Source organism: Schistocerca gregaria, chromosome X (assembly GCF_023897955.1).
Source record: "Schistocerca gregaria isolate iqSchGreg1 chromosome X, iqSchGreg1.2, whole genome shotgun sequence".
Taxonomy (NCBI): domain Eukaryota; kingdom Metazoa; phylum Arthropoda; class Insecta; order Orthoptera; family Acrididae; genus Schistocerca; species Schistocerca gregaria.
Window position 1 is genome coordinate 131552210 of NC_064931.1, and position 18587 is coordinate 131570796.

The 18587-nt window shown below is 38.4% G+C and overlaps 1 protein-coding gene across 1 annotated transcript in view; it reads right to left on the reverse strand.

The window, feature by feature from the left end:
• Window positions 1–732: 732 nt before the first annotated feature.
• The window catches only part of LOC126297663 (dual specificity mitogen-activated protein kinase kinase 7-like), a 170759-nt gene continuing 152904 nt past the window's right edge, over window positions 733–18587 (reverse strand). The window contains exons 9-11 of the mRNA XM_049988747.1: window positions 17483–18031; window positions 10736–10894; window positions 733–1959 (exon numbers count right to left, since the gene is read on the reverse strand). Coding sequence (XP_049844704.1) covers window positions 10741–10894; window positions 17483–18031 — 703 coding nt within the window. The 3' untranslated portion in view covers window positions 733–1959; window positions 10736–10740. The remainder of the gene's footprint in view (window positions 1960–10735; window positions 10895–17482; window positions 18032–18587) is intronic.

The following is an 18587-nucleotide window of genomic DNA, read 5'->3' on the forward strand; positions in this document are numbered from 1 at the left end:
ACTGTAATTTTGTGGCTATAAAAATGCTATATCCAGATTCACAAGTTTGAATGTTATTGTCAATATTTTTTACCAAATATCTGTTTTAAATGGTTTTAATCATAACACACATGTGTATTCCCGAAATTAAAAATGGTTGTCATAAGTATCACATTTTTCTATGTAGTCATGACATTTGCAAAAGCTATCACTGTGATGGCACCACGCAAAGAATATGCAAACAAACAAACAAACAAACAAACAAACATGTTTCCTTATACAGTGGCTGAATCATTACCACGGACATATAACTTGTGATAACAATGTTGAATGTGTGTCTTCAATGCAGGCAGTGTTGCTGACTGGTATGCACAGAATTTGATAAAGTTTACGGCCTTTTTCTATACTCTGTTCTGAATTTCAGTTATTCTTTGCCACCCTGAGCAGCAAACTTTAGTGATGATGAAAAGAAAAGTGCTGTTTCTCACTAAGAGAAGGCAATGTGGAACACAATGATGTAAAAGAGGAATTTAATGAAGCAATAGTTGATTCATTAATTAATTTGGATATAACAACCAGAACAAAAGAATGTTTGTGAAGAACAATGTTGAATGTCATTTTATAGTGCATGTATACAATTCCAAATGTAAGATTTTACTGGTTGTTCTCCCACAAATATCACATTGGTTCCACTGATCTCTTAATAATAAAGAATACATCACAACAAGAATAAAACATGTAAGAGGGAAACTGTAAATGCCAATGACATATATTTAAATATACCCTATTTTATTATTTTGTATTGTTATGTATTTCAAATTGAGATTTTAAAAAAAAATCATAAAATGTAAAACAAAATGCATTAATGCCACTCGGTCTCCCTGAGCTTATAACATGACATCATAATGTAGCACAAAGTTAATGATACAATTTTGGTATTTAGTTTCTTGGAGTAATGTTTCTTAGTATGCATGCTTTGGTAAGTTGTAATACCTGTAGTTCTAATAAAACAACACATAATTAATATCTTAGGACTTAATTCTTGCAACAATTTTGCAATTCATTTTCTTCCATCTCCTCAAGTTCTGTCAGCATATTTCATGTGTTGAATATAAAAATGCAAAAATTTAAGCACAGATAGTGTTAAACACACATTTCGTTATATTATCAACTGCAAAAACTCAATTTCGAATTTCAATACAAAATGTAAGAAATTCAAACACCACAAAAGAAAACAATTACTTCAAAAGAGTTATTAAAACATTTTGACGATACTTCAAAACACAATATACCAATTATGCTTTACTTTTGAACATCTAAATGTGCCTTCTCTTATTTATGACTTGCAAAAACATTCTTTGTTCTGAAACATATGAATTGTACTGAATTTAAAGTTGGCCAAATTATTTAAAAAAATCCAAAATCTATTGTAACAGTGTACTGTATGAAATAAAATAAAAGGATTGCCATATCATCTTCCATTGCTACATGTTTTATGTCAGAACTGTTCAAGCATACTAGTCATGTGCATTAAACAGCAATAACATATTTTCTTTGGTACACAAATAATGAATCAGTATGCAGAATCTGCTGAAGCCTCTCATCAAAAATAGTTTTATAACATTTAGCAGGAGCAGCTCTGGCATACTCTCCTAAATAATCACTGGAGCTTTATGCACAGCCAAACACAATAGACAGTCTCGCCTTAATGTTTCTCTAACTATCATTTAAAATTGTTACACGAACAACTGCTTTCACTGAAGAGTTATAACAACTTTCAATAATCATTATAACAACTTGCAATAATCAATATAAACACATATAAAAGTCATTCCATGGTACACTCCAACAAATGTTCTTTACGCAGTTTACAGAAAGGGAAATTACTGGGCTAAGCAAACACATTAGCCAAGTGCACTATCCCATGGCAATTGGAACTCTAATCCAACTGCTTGATTGTACTGTCTTCAAGAAATGAATCTGAAACATAAACATAAGTCATAAATTAACTATGGGTAAAATTTTACTGAACTACTTACTTTAATTAACATGCAATATATCACAAAATTTGCTTAATGATGAGCTGACTGTAATAAAAGTAGGAGTTCACAGTAATATGAGGTAATGTGTTTGTACTTCTTTCAATATTCATTACTGCATTTCTAAAAAGAATTTTTTTTCTTATAGGGAAGTTGTACACAGAGTTGACAAAAGTTATGGGATACCTCCTAAGCTCATGTCGTACCTACTTTTGCCTGGTGTAGGGCAACACCTCAACATGGCAGGGACGCAACAAATCATTGGAAGCCCCTGCAGAAATACTGGGCCATGGTGCCTCTATAGCCATTCATAATTGGGAAAGCGTTGCCAGTGCAGGATATTATACACAAACTTACATCTCAACTATGTCCCATAAATGTTCAACAGGATTGATGTCAGATGATCTGGGTGGTGAAATCGTTGGTTCTTCAAACCAGTCATGAACAATTGTGGCCTGGTAACATAAAAATTGGGAACATGAAGGCCAAGAATGGCTGCAGATGGTCTTGAAGTAACCAAACATAACCTTTCAGTCAATGATCAGTTCCATTGGACCAGAGCACCCAGTCCATTCCATGTAAACACAGCCCACACCATTATGGAGCCACCACCAGCTTGCACGGTGCCTTGTTGACAACATGGGTCCATAGCTTCATGGAATCTGCAGCACAGTTGAACCCTATCATCACAGCACAGTTGAACCCTATCATCAGCTCTCACCAACTGAAATTGGGACTCATCTGACCCGGCCATAATTTTCCAGTCATCTAGGTTCAACTGATATGGTAATGAGTCCAGGAGAGATGCTGCAGGTGACATCATGCTGTTAGCAAGGCTCCCATGTTGATCATTTGCTGTCATAGTCCATTAACACCAAATTTTACTGCACTATCCTGCCAGGTATGTTCATCATATGTCCCACATTGATTTGTGCAGTTATTACACACAGTATTGTTGGTACTGACAACTCTACACAAATGCCACTGTCTCGTCATTAAGTGAAGACCGTCAGCCACTGTGTTGTCTGTGGAGAGAGGTAATACCTGAAATTTGATTTTCTCATTACACTCTTGACACTGTGGATCTCAGAATATTGAATTTGCAAATGTTTTCTGAAATGGAATGTCCTATGATTCTAGCTCCAACTACCATTCTGCATTCAAAGTCCGTTAATTCCCATCATGCAGCCATAATCATATAGGTTGCATTTTCATGTAAATCAGATGAGTACAAATCACAGCTGCACCAATGCAGTGTCTTTTTATACCTTGTGTGATACTACCATCATCTGTATATGTGCATATCGCTATCCCATGACTTTTGTCAGCTCAGTGTAAATATCAGTTTTCTCTTTTAAATGACACTTGACATGAGGTTATTCTTACTTGCTAATGCATTTTCAAATAATTTTAAGGTCCATCTTGTTAATAGATGCCAAGTTTTTTATTGCCATATTTACTTGAGATTGTATAATCAAAGCATCTAGTAATAAGGAAAAATTCACTTGAGAGGACTATAAAATTATGAGACAGAATTGCTGGCAAGTGTTTACACTTACCTGGCAAAATTTGTAGCACTGCTGACATATAAATATAAAAGCAAAGTAATACATCTACAGGTACATAAGTAGTCCACAAGTTAATGTACAATGTACTATCTTTTGGAAGGAAGGGGGGGGGGGGGGGGAGAGAGAGAGAGAGAGAGAGAGAGAGAGAGAGAGAGAGAGAGAGAGAGAGAGAGGGAGGTTGGGCTATTTAAAAAGGAAGTGGAGGTCACTCAGACCCTAGGGTGAGAGGGAACTATTTGTTGTGAGGAGGGAGAAGTTAGTTTCACATGAAGCTTACTGGAAAGTGATGTGAAAATGGCGTATCACTCGATGCAATCAAGAAAGTCAATAACAGTTGATCCAATAAGTCATGAGTGACAAGGCTAAATATTTGTGACAAGCAAGAATATAATTCATGATTTAAACAATTAATAACTCCACAAGTAACTATTTTTTCATGCTTAGCACAATGTTTTTTGAGAATTTATTTCCATTTTCAAGTGCATTTGTTTACATAAATATTTTTCATTGTTTAAATCATGAATGACATATCTGCAGGATTTTCTAAAGCTCCAATTATGATGAACAAAATTAAGAAAGAATATAATTGTCACTGTTGCTCATTTCACTCACAGCAGTTTAAAATGTGCTCTTAAGTTCCTTCATAACCACAGCTCATAAATCATGACATATTCAGAAATAAACAGCCAGATATTTGTGACAAACAAGAATATAAATATCACTGCCATCTATTTCACTAGCAGCAATTTCATCTTCCGTTTAATTAGACTAAAGTCACAAAATAGAACAAACTTACTCCTGAGAGAGAGAGTTCTCTTAAATGTAAATAACATCAAATATTGCAGAACATAATTCTATTGCACTAATAAGAAAGTCACAGAAACTTGAAGATATATATACTTCTTTTGACTCTGTAACTTCACATTTGTAACCACAACACCACAGTAAACATACATAACTTTTGACAATATTGTCTTTCATCTAGGATCTCCTGAAGTCTTTTACTGCCTATGTATCACTAATTGGCATTTAATTATAACAAATTGTACCAATAGTGATGTGTCAGCAATAAATCTTTAATGCGCCATTGCATATCTTCATAACACAAATACAAAAACAATTAAACACAATGAAATCCAAGACGGTGTCACCAATTTCTTCACTTGTCAACTGCCATTAAGTTTTGTGGTCACATGGTGGGACATGTCATTTTGATGTCACTTCACAACAGGCTTTCAGGTTTACTAACAAGTCCTGTTGAGGACATGTGGGTGACAGCGATGGAGGGGAAGGTGTTGGAGACAGTAGGAGGTCAAAGATGTGTGTGTGTGTGTGTGTGTGTGTGTGTGTGTGTGTGTGTGTGTGTGTGTGTGTAAAATGAAAAAAATGGGAAAATGTGTTGTATTTTTTCATTATTAGTATTACTTTTTCATCATTCCTCCTTTCAGTTTTTTTACCTAGTTCTTAATTGCTCTATTTATTTCTCTTTTGCTAATCGATCAAACCTGTGTTTGGGGAAATGCATAACAAAATCCTGTCTTGTGGCAAACGATTGCCTCAGACTGAGTTCTTTGTATGTGAAGACATGTATGACATGTGATGCTGTGATTGTGTTCCTTATTACCTAAAGGATGGTCACAGACTGAAACTAGGCATAATAAATAAGAATTACAAGACAGCACGAAGTTAAGCATTTCTCCAAATATACTCCTTTTAAAAATAATGGGCTGTATCATGAAGGAACTATCTCAATGGGACACAAAGTGGTAGATGTAATGTGCATATATAAGCAAATGAATGATTGCAATTTCAGAAAAATTGAATGATTTATTCATGAGACAGAGATTCACAAACTGAGCATTCCAGTAATGCATTGGTCCACCTCTGGCTCTTATGGAGGCAGTTATTTGGTTTGGCATTGATTAATAGAGTTGTTGGATGTCCTCCTGAGGGATATCATGTGAAATTCTGCCCAATTGGCATGTTTGATCCACATAATACAGAGCCGACTGGAAGGCCCTGCCCATATTGCTCTAAAAGTTCTCAATTGGGAAGAGATCCAGCTACCCTGCTGGCCTAGGTATGGATTGGCAAGCATGAAGACAGGGAGTAGAGACTCTTGCCATGTGCAGGCGGGCATTATCTCACTGAAATGTGAGCTCAGGATGACTATGAAGGACAAAAAAAAATGGAGTGTAGAATATTGTCATTGTACCACTGTGCTCTAAGGGTGTTGCAGATGACAACCAAAGGGACTCCAGTATGAAATTAAATGGCACCCCAGACCATCACTCCTGGCTGTTGGGCCGTACAGCATGTGATGTTTCCAGACACATCTTTGCTGGTCATCGGGGCTCAGTTCAAAGTGGGATTCATCACTGAAAACAAGTATACTTCAATCGATGAGATGCCAGACCAAAAGACATGTCTGGAGATGCCCCAGATAGTGCTGAGATACCAACCTAACTGTCGCCCACCATGGCACAATAGCATGGAGCGGTTGTCTGGGGTGCCATTTCATTTCATAGCAGGATCCTTTTGGCTGTCATCCATGGCACCGTTACAGTACAGTGGTATGTCAACAATATTCTATGCCTTGTTTCATTGCCCTTCATAGCAAGCCGTCCTGGACTTACATTTCAGCAAGATAATGACTGGCTGCACACAGTGAGAATGTCTACTTCTTGCCTTCGTGCCTGCCAAAACCACATTACAGGCAGGACCCTCCAACTAGCTCATGATTTTGATGCTCTAACATGTCAATTGGACAGAATTTGGCATGATATCCCTCATGAGGACATCCAACAACTCTTTCAATCAATGCCAAGCCAAATACCTGCTTGAATAAGGGCCAGAGGTGGACCACCATGTTATTGACTTGCTCCATTTGTGAAGCTCTTCCTCTTAAATAAATCATCCAACTTTTCTGAAATTTTAATCATTTGTTTGTCTGAATATGTACATCACATCTATCAATTTCCATCACATTCAGATAATCCTTTCATGGAGCTTTTTTTTTTTAAGTTTCAAATCTGTGTTTTCAGACTGAGGCTCAAACCCATTTCACAGACAGTACTTATCCTACTTAGTCAAATGTTCAACACAATTAATATTTCACCAAATGCAAAAACTTTCACACCATTAACAACCTGTGTCTCTGGAAAAGTAAGTGTCTTTCATATGTCTTCTATTCATGAAGTTTAGAATGTATGGAGAAAAGTAGTTGCAGGTTGACACTGGGAGATGGCTGAAGTATTCCATTTGAAACGCAATGTCTGTGAAATTTAGATGCCACGATTCAAGTCACAATATAGCTAAAGTTTTAATGGACCATCGCCGGTCAAATTTTAAATCACACTTTAAAGTATAGGATGAACTTACATGATATAGCATTAACATTTAAAAAGTGGATTACTATTTGAAACAAAAGAGTACATCAATAACTTGGATCAATTCTGACATGAACAGAGCTCATCACTGTTGCAATAATCAAACATGCTGTATCAAGACTGTGAATAAAAACATATAATCTGACTTCTTACTTGGCTTGTGTATTAGACATTCTACATCAGAGCTGACTCCAAGCGAGAATGGAAATCCTGATACATAAAATGTGCTGAATGATTGTTTTGGATATATAGGAGAAAGCAGTAGCATTTGAAGATAAGGTCAACAATGTCAGTCAAATGTGGGGAGAAAAAAGGGAAAATACTAATGATTTCAGTCAGTGCTATAAATGAATGCTGTTCAATCAATAAAGCAATGATCCATGACAGAAATGGCAATAGAAGTCTAGAAATTTAGGTGATATACTCTATCATTCAAAATTACTTCAGGCAAATGTTATGGTCATGCTGGGTTCCACAAATGCTGATACTGTGAAAATTATAATACAATGATTCCACCACAGCTTATTTTCCCAAAACTAGTTTCAGCCTAAGGTCATTCAGATCGTATATGGAAAATTACCATATGCCATACAGATATTAACAACATGATTTCCATAATATGAAAGTACAGTGCAGTAAAAGTATCTCTGCAGATTTGAGTGGAAGATCACCCTGCAGCTCATGAACCTAGCAAGCCACCTCCAGGCAATATGCATTTCTATCTCATGTCTGATGTGTTTGTACGTGCCACACAAATATTAGTATTACAAGCACATACAAACTCAAGGCTGGACTCAAAGGTTTAAAATATTGTTGGTTTGAATGAACTCTATCCTGTCTAGTCCAGTATTGGTGGAATGTTCAAATTTTCAGATGCAGAGAATACACATACATAAAGAATTTTATTACATAGGTAAATAGCATCAACAGTAAGATCGCTAGTTCAGTCAGCTATTTGCAAGTTCCGTGGATCATAATAGTGACATCTCAGTACAACATGGAATGAGTCAGTTGGCTAGAGGAATATGAGGGACGAAAAAGTCTTAGAAAACTCCAGTGAAATTCATAGTCAAATGTCCCTCTGATAGAAAGTCGTTTGTAAGAAGAATGGTGTGAAATTTTTCAGCACTTAATAAGTAACTATTGAGTAGTTTGACAAAGAGCACACTGGGATAATTGTGAAGAAATTTGATATGGTAAGAAAGGATTTTAGGATTTAGCCTATCCTCAATGCACCTGAGGAATGGCGGAGATCCATATCCATGCGACTGGATAATCAAAGCATTAAAGAATCACAAAAACTCACAAAGAGTCATACATTATTCTCCGATCAATCGGATGCCTTCTCCTAATCCTCTGCTGTTGTCACCTTCTAAGGGTAAACATAGAAACTGACATTACAGACCTACTGTCATATAGTTCTGAAACGATTGCAACATTTCTCACTTACTGAATTCAAATTGGAACTGAATTGCCCCCAGACTTTCTACAATACATTGATGAATTATCACAGGCAAGATTTGCTGAATCTCATACCAGCATTTTCAATTATGAGTTACATGTCTCTGATTGTCACTTCCATATTTCAGTATATGCTGACTCCACCAACAAACAACAGTATTTACACTCTGACAGTTGACATATAAAATTCTCCCTCCCCTAAAGGTTTGTGGAAAATATTTCTGTTCAGATACTGATTTTTAAATTGAACACACAACCATTCTCAACACTGCCTAAATTCATGCAATTACTTCTTTAGTCAGTTCTGTGCAGGTATCCGGTACGTGTCACCCAATGTCATAGTTATCCATACTTATCCACACTAACAAATAACTTTATCTTTTATCACACAATGCTTTCATGATATGGAATGCATCAGTGAACTTCTTTGTCAGAGTTATTATTGTTGTGAGTCCCTAAAATGATGATGAATCATCTATTCACTACAGACCATCCAGTAAACCATTTTCTTACTGTCACAACATCTTGAAATGTCTTTTAAGTTCCTTTCCAAGCCATTTGCTTATCACCCTACCATATGTTAAATATCTTTTTGATTCCCCTCTTCTCCCCTCCCCCATACAACATTTGTCCTATATACCCTATTACCTGTAGATAGTTCAGTCCCATCACTAGTAAGACCTGCTCCCTCAAAGGGAAAGTCTCCAGTGAGAAAAGCCATGTAATATATCAGTTGACAAGCAAGTATTGTTCAGATTTTAATGGTGGTAGCACAATTACTATGCCATCACTGAAAATTAATTATAGATAGTCCATACCAGTAAGATACAATACCTGCAACATAGTGAACATGGCCCTGGAAACTGCTTCATCGCCCAACTAATATTGATTTTTTTCTGCATTCATCAGTAACTCAAAACTGCATGGATGGAAACTAACTCTGCAGAACCTACCTAGTTCTTATAACACACCAATGTCAAATTGTGTTAACTGTACCTATCTTTGCCTAACTCTTTAATTCAGTGATAAGTAACATTGGTTGAGACTCTTGACCTCATTCAGGAGAAGAAGTGTTCAAATCCCTATCCACCAAATTCAGATTTAGGTTTTTCATGGCAAATTAAAAGACAGTTCCTTTAACCCTTTAACTGCTCTGGATGTGTTAACGCTCACGCCTTTGTACCTGTCCCTGTGTGCTCTGAACATGGTAATCTGATCATGTCTACACGTAGACACGTTCAGAGTACCAGGTAGAAGGACTGGTGGCGCCGTGGACACATTCAGAGCACACAGGGACAGGTACAAAGGTGTGCGCGTTAACACGTCCAGAGCAGTTAGAGAGCATATGGCCAATTTTATGTCCCATTCTTGTCCAGTCTGTCTTTATGACCTTGTCACTTTATTTTTTATGATTTGTGGCTTTTGTGCCTTTTCTTCCTTTGACCACTTCTCCTCCATTATTTGCACTGTTTGTCTTCATTTATGTCCCATCTCTGCTTTTATTGTCAATAATTTCTTCCTGTTTCAGTTGTTTATCAACTGCTGTCTCAGTAATGTCTAGCTTATCATGTTTTTAAATCATATCTATTCTTAACTTTGCTTAATGGTTTTCTCTTTCCTCCTGATCTGATGGCTTTCCTTGCCTCAGGATCTGATGTCCATTGCTGCTTTGGAAATAGAAATTTGTTCACAAAATAAATATAACTGCTGAAATTAATTGGAGCTATTTGGCATGGCATATTAGTGAACATCCACTTTTCAGTAATAACTTGCTGTCATGAATTTCATCAAAATCAATCAGCTCAGTAACATAAGATGAGCAATTTAAAACATATTCTATGCATCAGTGGAAAGCAAACTGACAGATTCCTATAGATCTAATGGAAAATAAGTGCTGAAAGATTTTGAGCAGTGGAAGGAACAAATGCAGATGCATGTGAACTCAAATAGGCTCTGTTTAAAGAAAAGCACACTACCTCCAAATATTTCATAAGTTCACACACTTGCAACATTAGTTTAATTTCTTATTGTTAACAATTATGTTGGACTGCAAGAAAACATATGTAGTAGAACGAAAAAGGGTCATGAATCAATACAGCATTACTTATAGATTCTTTGTAAGCAAGCAGTCTTTTCTTTTATGCTAAGGTTGTATACTTGATAGTTTGGGGTTAGTGATAATTTCCTTACAGATGTTTATATAATATCCTGTAAGCATATGTCCAAACAAAGGTAATTCATTATTTATAAGCCCAATATAACTTCAGGCTCAGTACTAATAACACACTGAAATTATTACTTTTTCTACAGGTCCTCCAGTACTCGCCGTTGAGGTTCAGGGGTGTACTGGAAACGTGCTCGAAAATGCTCCACCCGCCTATGTTGTGGAGATCCAGGAACTGATGTACTCTCTGACAATCTTCTAGGAGGTGGCTGAGGAGGTGATGGTGATATATACCTACAGAAATTCCCACACATTACTTCTCAACAATGGAGAACTAAGTGAATTAAAGCAATATTAAATATGAATAAAATGTTGGATGATGAAGTGCACATCATGTGAGTCTTACCCTGGAGCACTGAACATTGACACTGTTAATATACTAGCAACAAAATAAAAGCAGTATGAGCAGGAAAACAGAGTAAATGAGGAGAAAGGTAGAGGAGCAGTGAGAAGGATGGGGGAAATAGACTGATGCTGGTCACCTTATTAGACATATTATCATATGACTTTGAAAAGTTATGAGTTCCATATATTGTTAAAGGTTTTGTAAAACCTAAATATGTAAAATGTAATTGGATAGATTTAAAAAATCTACTCACCAGACAGCAGCAGGAGAACACACATATAAAAAAAGGTTCTACTTAGGCAAGCTTTTGGAGCCAGTAGCTCATTTTTCCAGCAGAAGTGTTGAAGGGGAAGGAAGAGGGATGAAAGGAAAGGAACTGGAGAGCTTTAGGAAAAGGGGTAGAGATCAGAAAATTATCTAAAATGGAGTGAAGAAAGGACCAGTTCCTGTGAAGAAATGCTGAGACAGAAGTAATTAACGTAAATTAAGACCACGTGGATGGCAAGGGCCAAGGACGTAAATGCTGAGACAGAAGTAATTAACATAAATTAAGACCACGTGGATGGCAAGGGCCAAGGACGTGATATAGTAGTAGTTAACACCTGTGGAGTTCTGAGAAACTGGTGTCTCGGGGAAGAATCCAGATGGCGCATGTGGTGAAACAGGTACCGAGGTCATGACTGTCACAGGATATTGTGTGTTGCTGGTCTACACCCTCTGCCTATATCCATTCATCCTAACTGACAACTTGGTGGTAGTCATGCCAATGCAGAAGGCCAGACAGTGTTTACATAACAGCTGGTCTATGGCGTGTTGTTTCAAAGGTGGCTCCCTCTTTGATAATGTGTTTGGCAGTTACAGGGCTAGTATAGGTGGCGGTCGGAGGGTGCATAGAGCAAGTCTTGCAGCAGGTTTGGTAACAGGGCTAGGATCCATATGGTAAGGAGATGGGTGCAGAAGGAGCATAGGGTCTGACAAGGATATTACAGAGATTGGGAGGGCAATTAAAAAATAGTCTAGGTGTGATGGGCAAAATCTCAGACAGAATGGATCTCTTGTTAGGGCATGAATTTAGGAAGTCATGGCCTTGTTGAAGTAGATGATTAACACATTCAAGACCAGGAAAATACTGAATATTAAAGATACCAACCATTTCCTAGATTGTCTGACATCCAAGCCCATCCCACTCTCACCACACAGCTTGCTTGTCACCATTCATGCCACCTCACTCTATACCAACATCCCCCATGTACATGGTCTGTCTGCTGCTGAACATTTCCTCAGCCAGTGCCTACCTGATTTCAAACCTATGACATACTTCCTTCTCACCTTAATCAACTTTATACTTACAACAACTAATTCACCTCTGAGGGGCATACATACAAACAGATCAGGGGTATAGCCATGAGGAGTAGAATGGCTCCTTCCTATGCCAACCTTTTCATGGGTCGCTTGGGGGGGGGGGGGGGGGCTTTCCTGGGATCCATACACCTTCAGCTCCTGGTTTGGTTTAGATACATTGATGACATCTTTGCCGTATGGACTCATGGTGAGTTTGGGCTGTTAAATTTCCTGGAATCTCTAAATACCTTTTCCTAATTAAATTTCACATGGTCCTAATCCTCACCGTAGGCCAGCTACACACTTCTGTCCACATTAAACCTGCTAACAAACAACAGTACTTACATTTGACAGTTGCTATCCTTTCCACATCAAACGTTCCCTCCTATACAGCCATGGCATTCAAAGCAAACATATTTGTTCGGATGCAGACTCTTTACAGCAATACACCACCATTCTCACCTCAGCCTTTACTGGATGTAATTACCCCACCAGCCTAGTTCAAAAGCAGATATCCCAGGCCACCACATCCAGTCTTGGTACTGCTGATCAAAGAACAACTTCGGAGCACACCACTTGTCACTTAGTATTATTCTGGTCTGGAATTTATTAATCAGCTACTTTGACAAGGCCATGGCTTCCTAAAATCATACCTTGAAATGAGATCCATTCTGTCTGAGGTTTTGCCCACCACACCTAGAATGTCTTTTCACTGCCCTCCCAATCTCCACAATATCCTTGTCAGGTCCTATGCTCCTTCTGAACCCCTACCATATATCTCCTACCTCTGTGACCATCCCCTCTGCAAAACTTGATCTATGCACCCTCCTGCCACCACCTACACCAGTCCTGTAACCAGCAAAACATATACAATCAAAGGGGGAGCCACCTTTGAAATGACACATCATATACCAGCTGTAACGTAAACTCTGTTTGGCCGTTTACATTGGCATGACTACCACCAAGTTGTCAGTTAGCATGAATGGGCATAAGCAGAAGGTGTACACTGGCAACACACAACATCCTGTTGCAGAACATACTCTACAATATGACAGTCGTGACCTCACTGCCTTTTTCACCACATGTGCCATCTGGATTCTTCCCTCAGAGACCAGTTTCCCAGAACTCTGCAGGTGGGAACTATTGCAACAACATGTCCTTTGTGCTCACCACACACATGGCCTTAATCTACGTTAATTTCTTCCATCTCAATATTTTTTCACAGTAACTACTTCTTTCTTCACTCTGTTTTAGTTTTCCACATCTTTCATCTTCTGACCTGTCTATTTTTTGCTGTCACCTCCTACTTGTGCACAATGTTCTAGCAGTACTCTCTATCTGGAATATTACTCTATTTTCCAATTTTAATCACTCGGCTTTCCAAATCTTGTCTGGTGCAGTCCCAAACAATCAGTCTTTCCTTCTCATCCTGTCCAGTAAATCTCCCCTGACACATGGTTCTGGGTGTCTTTTCCAAGCTCCATCCCTTTTCTTAAAGTTCTCCAGTTCCTTTTCCTACATCCCACTTCCTTCCTCTTCAATCCTTCTGCCGGAAGATGGAGCCACAAGCTCCGAAGTGTTGCATAAGTAAAACCTTTTTTTATATGCGTGTTCTTCTGCCGCCACCTGGTGAGTAAGTATTTTACCTATCCAATTACGTTATATACATATAAATTTTCAAAGATTTACAGAGTAGTACAAAAAGTGCACCTGTGACATATTTGATCAAATCTGTCTAAATATGACAAATTCAGTGTCAGATGAGGAGGGTTATTTGACTTGTAGCAAAAAATTAATTTACTAAGTGAACCAATGAACATTTACTATTAGTAAAAGAAAGTTAAACCAATCTGTTCACCTATGTACTGCAATTTTTTCATTGCATGTCCTCAGTTTGTTGTTTTCTTTTTTCAGTTTTTGTTTGTTTGTTTTGGTTACTTGAATTTACCTAGCAGAAACCATGTGTTGTGAATCAATTTAATGTAAAAGCGAAATTCCATGTCACTATAATTTTATCGGCATTGGACCATATGCATTAAAATAATTACATATTAATGCTGTACTTTTGTATTTTAATTGGTATTTTGCTATATTTTAGGTCTTTCTCATATCAGAAATGTGTCTATTTCCTTTTGTTAAAAAAATAAAACCATGTGCACAACAAGGACTTTAACTTAGAACCCTGTGTTTTACAAGTAACACACCACCAATTGAGCCATCATGCCTGTCTCTCAGTTCCACACAAAGCTTCACCCCACTTTTCTTCTCTCTTTTCACATTACACGCTGATAATGTGAGAAATCTACTGCAGTGGGATACATACACTCAGGAAGGACTGCTCACTTGAGTCACAATGAGTGGACAATGTTCTGGGAGTTTGTAATACCTATGAAATTAATGATAAATGACTCCTGTGCTTTAGTTGACATCTTTTGGATTCATTTCCGACTAAGATAACTATCGCAACTGATGACGGAAATCAGTAATTTATGTTTCTTTGCAGATAATGACAGTAGCTCATAGTTTCATGAGACAGGTTCACAAAACTGGCTCAGAGTACAGTGATTAGTTACATTAAACACAAATGATTCAGCATTCTGAGTCTGCAAGAAATAATGTGATGGACAAATGCTACTCTTTGATTATCACATTTTTGTGAGAAATTTGTGAGTTTTGTTGCAAATTTATTTTATGTAAGTCCTCAAGCCATAGAATATAACAAAACTAAACTGCTTAAACTTCGTGTGAACACGCTTTGGAAGGCCCACTGGCACCGAACGGCCGCCGTGTCATCCTCAGCCCACAGGCATCACTGGATGCTGATATGGAGGGGCACGTGGTCAGCACACCACTCCCCCAGCCATATGTCAGTTTACGAGACCAGAGCCACTACTTCTCAAACAAGTAGCTCCTCAGTTTGCCTCACAAGGGCTGAGTGCACCCCGCTTGCCAAAATGCTCAGCAGACCAGATAGTCATCCATTCAAGTGTTAGTCTACTCGACAGAGCTTAACTTTGGGGATCTGATGGGAACCAGTGTTACCACTGCGGCAAGGCCATTGGCATAGTATAGAATATAACAAAGGTAGTTTCAAAATGCAATAGCAGTACTGTAAACCCAAGACTGTGGCACATGCCACATCTGAAGAGCTACGTTGCTATTTTAAATTAAAAACACTTAGGCACAAGGATTCATTTCTAAGGGCACTACTTGTGACGTATCAGCACTAACAAAAGTATTACTGAATGAAATTACAGCTTTATGTTCTTTTCAAATATGTAAACTATGGATCACTGTTGAAAGTTTGGTGCATTATACAATAGAAATTTCATGTACTACATTTACATTACATCTTTGTCACTGTTGGTCACTGACACATAAATGTGGTAGGCTAATTTAATAGCAGGTAATATTCTCGAGTTAGTTGTTGTCTGATTTTCTGCTTGCAGATCCATTTACTGCTTTGAACATAAAATGCCAGCATTCAGTATTAATGACTAAAGTTTAATTATCATTACGGGGAATAACTTCATGAAGAACTGCAGTGACTCTTCTACCCGCCAAGAGTGGCATCCGTGAAATGTAAATACAGCTAATGAAAGCAAATGGACACTTCGACTATGACATATTTTTCAGGAATAATTCAAATAATTGTCTTCTAAAGACAGTAGAGATATACACAATAAAACAATATACACTACTGGCCATTAAAATTGCTACACCACGAAGATGATGTGATACAGACACGAAATTTAACCGACAGGAAGAAGATGCTGTGATATGCAAATGATTAGTTTTCAGAGCATTCACACAAGATTGGTGCCAGTGGCGACACCTACAACGTGCTGGCATGAGGAAACTTCCCAGCCCATTTCTCATCCACAAGCAGCAGTTGACTGGCGTTGCCTGGTGAAACGTTGTTGTGATGCCACGTGTAAGGAGGAGAAATGCATACCGGATTGTAGTCTATCGCAATTGCGGTTTATCATATCGCGACAGCTCGCGTTGGTCGAGATCCAATGACTGTTAGCAGAATATGGAATCGGTGGATTCAGGAGGGTAATGCAGAATGACGTGTTGGATACCAATGGCCTCGTATCACTAGCAGTCGAGATGAAAGGCATCTTATCCTCATGGCTGTAACGGATCATGCAGCCATGTATTGATCCCTGAGTCAACAGATGGGGACGTTTGCAAGACAACAACCATCTGCACAAACAGTTCGATGACATTAACAGCAGCATGGACTGTCAGCTCGGAGGCCATGGCTGTGGTTACTCTTGATGCTGCATCACAGACAGGAGCGCCTGCGATGGTGTAATCAACAACGAACCTGGGTGCACGAGTGGCAAAACGTAATTTTTTTTTGGATGAATTCAGGTTCTGTTTACAGCATCATGATGGTCACATCCATGTTTGGCGACATCGCGGTGAACACACACTGGAAGCAAGTATTCGTCACCTGGTGTGATGGTATGGGGTGCCATTGGTTACATGTCTCGGTCACCTCTTGTTCGCGTTGACAGCACTTTGAACAGTGGACGTTACATTTCAGATGCGTTATGACTCGTGGCTCTAACTTTCATTCAATCCCTGCGAAACCCTACATTTCAGCAGGATAATGCACGAGCGCATGTTGCAGGTCCTGTACGGGCCTTTCTGGATACAGAAAATGTTCGACTGCTGCCCTGGCCAGCACATTCTCCAGATCTCTCACCAATTGAAAACGTGTGCTCAATGGTGACCGAGCAACTGGCTCGTCACAATACACCAGTCACTGCTCTTGACAAATTGTGGTATTGTGTTGATGCTGCATGGGCAGCTGTGCCTGTACACACCATCCAAGCTCTGTTTGACTCAATGCCCAGGCATTTCAAGGCCGTTATTACAGCCAGAGGTGGTTGTTCTGGGTACTGATTTCTCAGGATCTATGCACCCAAATTGCATGAAAATGTAATCACATGTCAGTTCTAGCATAAGATATTGTCCAATGAATACCCGTTTATCATCTGAATTTCTTCTTGGTGTAGTAATTTTAATGGCCAGTTGTGTAATCAAACAAAGAATATCAGTACTACAATGTCATTAAAAACTATTTTACTTTACAAACCAATGGTATTTTGTGAGTGCCTTACCTTCTACAAAGAGAAGGTGAGCCTTCAGCAAAGCTTCTTCTTACTGGGGACACATCCAATAAGCCACGTCTTACTGTAAGTGGCGATGATCCCGCTGCACCTCCATCTAAACTGTTTGCTGATATCCTACTCAACCGTGGTGGTGGCTCCGGGGACTGTCTGGCGGGAGAATACTGTCGAACAGAAGCTGCACCTGGACTTGGTGAAATGTTCCGAGAAAGTCTTGGTGGGGGCAAATTTCTTCGTGACTCACTACCTCCTAAGTGAAACTTCAAATATGACGCAAAACGTTTCTTCACAACCCCACTTGAGCCATTGGAATCGTCCAATTTCGAACTGTCATCTGCGGCTTCCATATTAAGTTGATGAGGTGCTAAGGCTGGCTGCATAGTGGGATAGCTATTCACCTGATGATGGTGATTTTGGAGAGGCATATGTTGTTGGTAAAACCTTTGCAATGCCAAAGGGCTTGGTGAACAGTACTGCTGCTGAGGTGGTTCAGAAGGGAAACGTTTCCGACCAGGAACAGGTGATCCAAGAAAACCGCTCCTGTTAACAGTAAAAATTAGAAAACTATAAATATAGCTTGCCACATAACGAAACATCTGTATGAAATATACCACACAAATGGCACTTTGTGTATTGTTGTAAATGCAGGAGAGACAGTTAGTCTAATTTATAGTGACATTAATTGCTTGGCTAGAGCTCAAACTTTAGCTCACGTTTCCAAACAAAGGTTATGAAAATAGTGTAAAATGGACAGTATGGTTATTAAAAGGAAAATAAATACATATCAACACCAAACTGGACCAAACAATGCTTATCAGGTTTAATGGGCGTGAGCAACTGATAAGGCTAAGCTGACATACTGGCTCCTAACTGAGAATTATTATGTAATATTGCCTTGGAAATGAATTGTTGTTGATATTAGTCACCATTCATGAAAGAAAACTCTCAGTAGAAAAACGGATTTAAAAGTGCATGAATAACTTGATCTAGAAAAATATCATTATGTTAAGTGGTAATCACAAGACTTGAGAAAAGTATCATTTTGTTAAATGCTAATCTCAAGACTTAATCAGTAAGAGTTAAATTTTTCTGATAG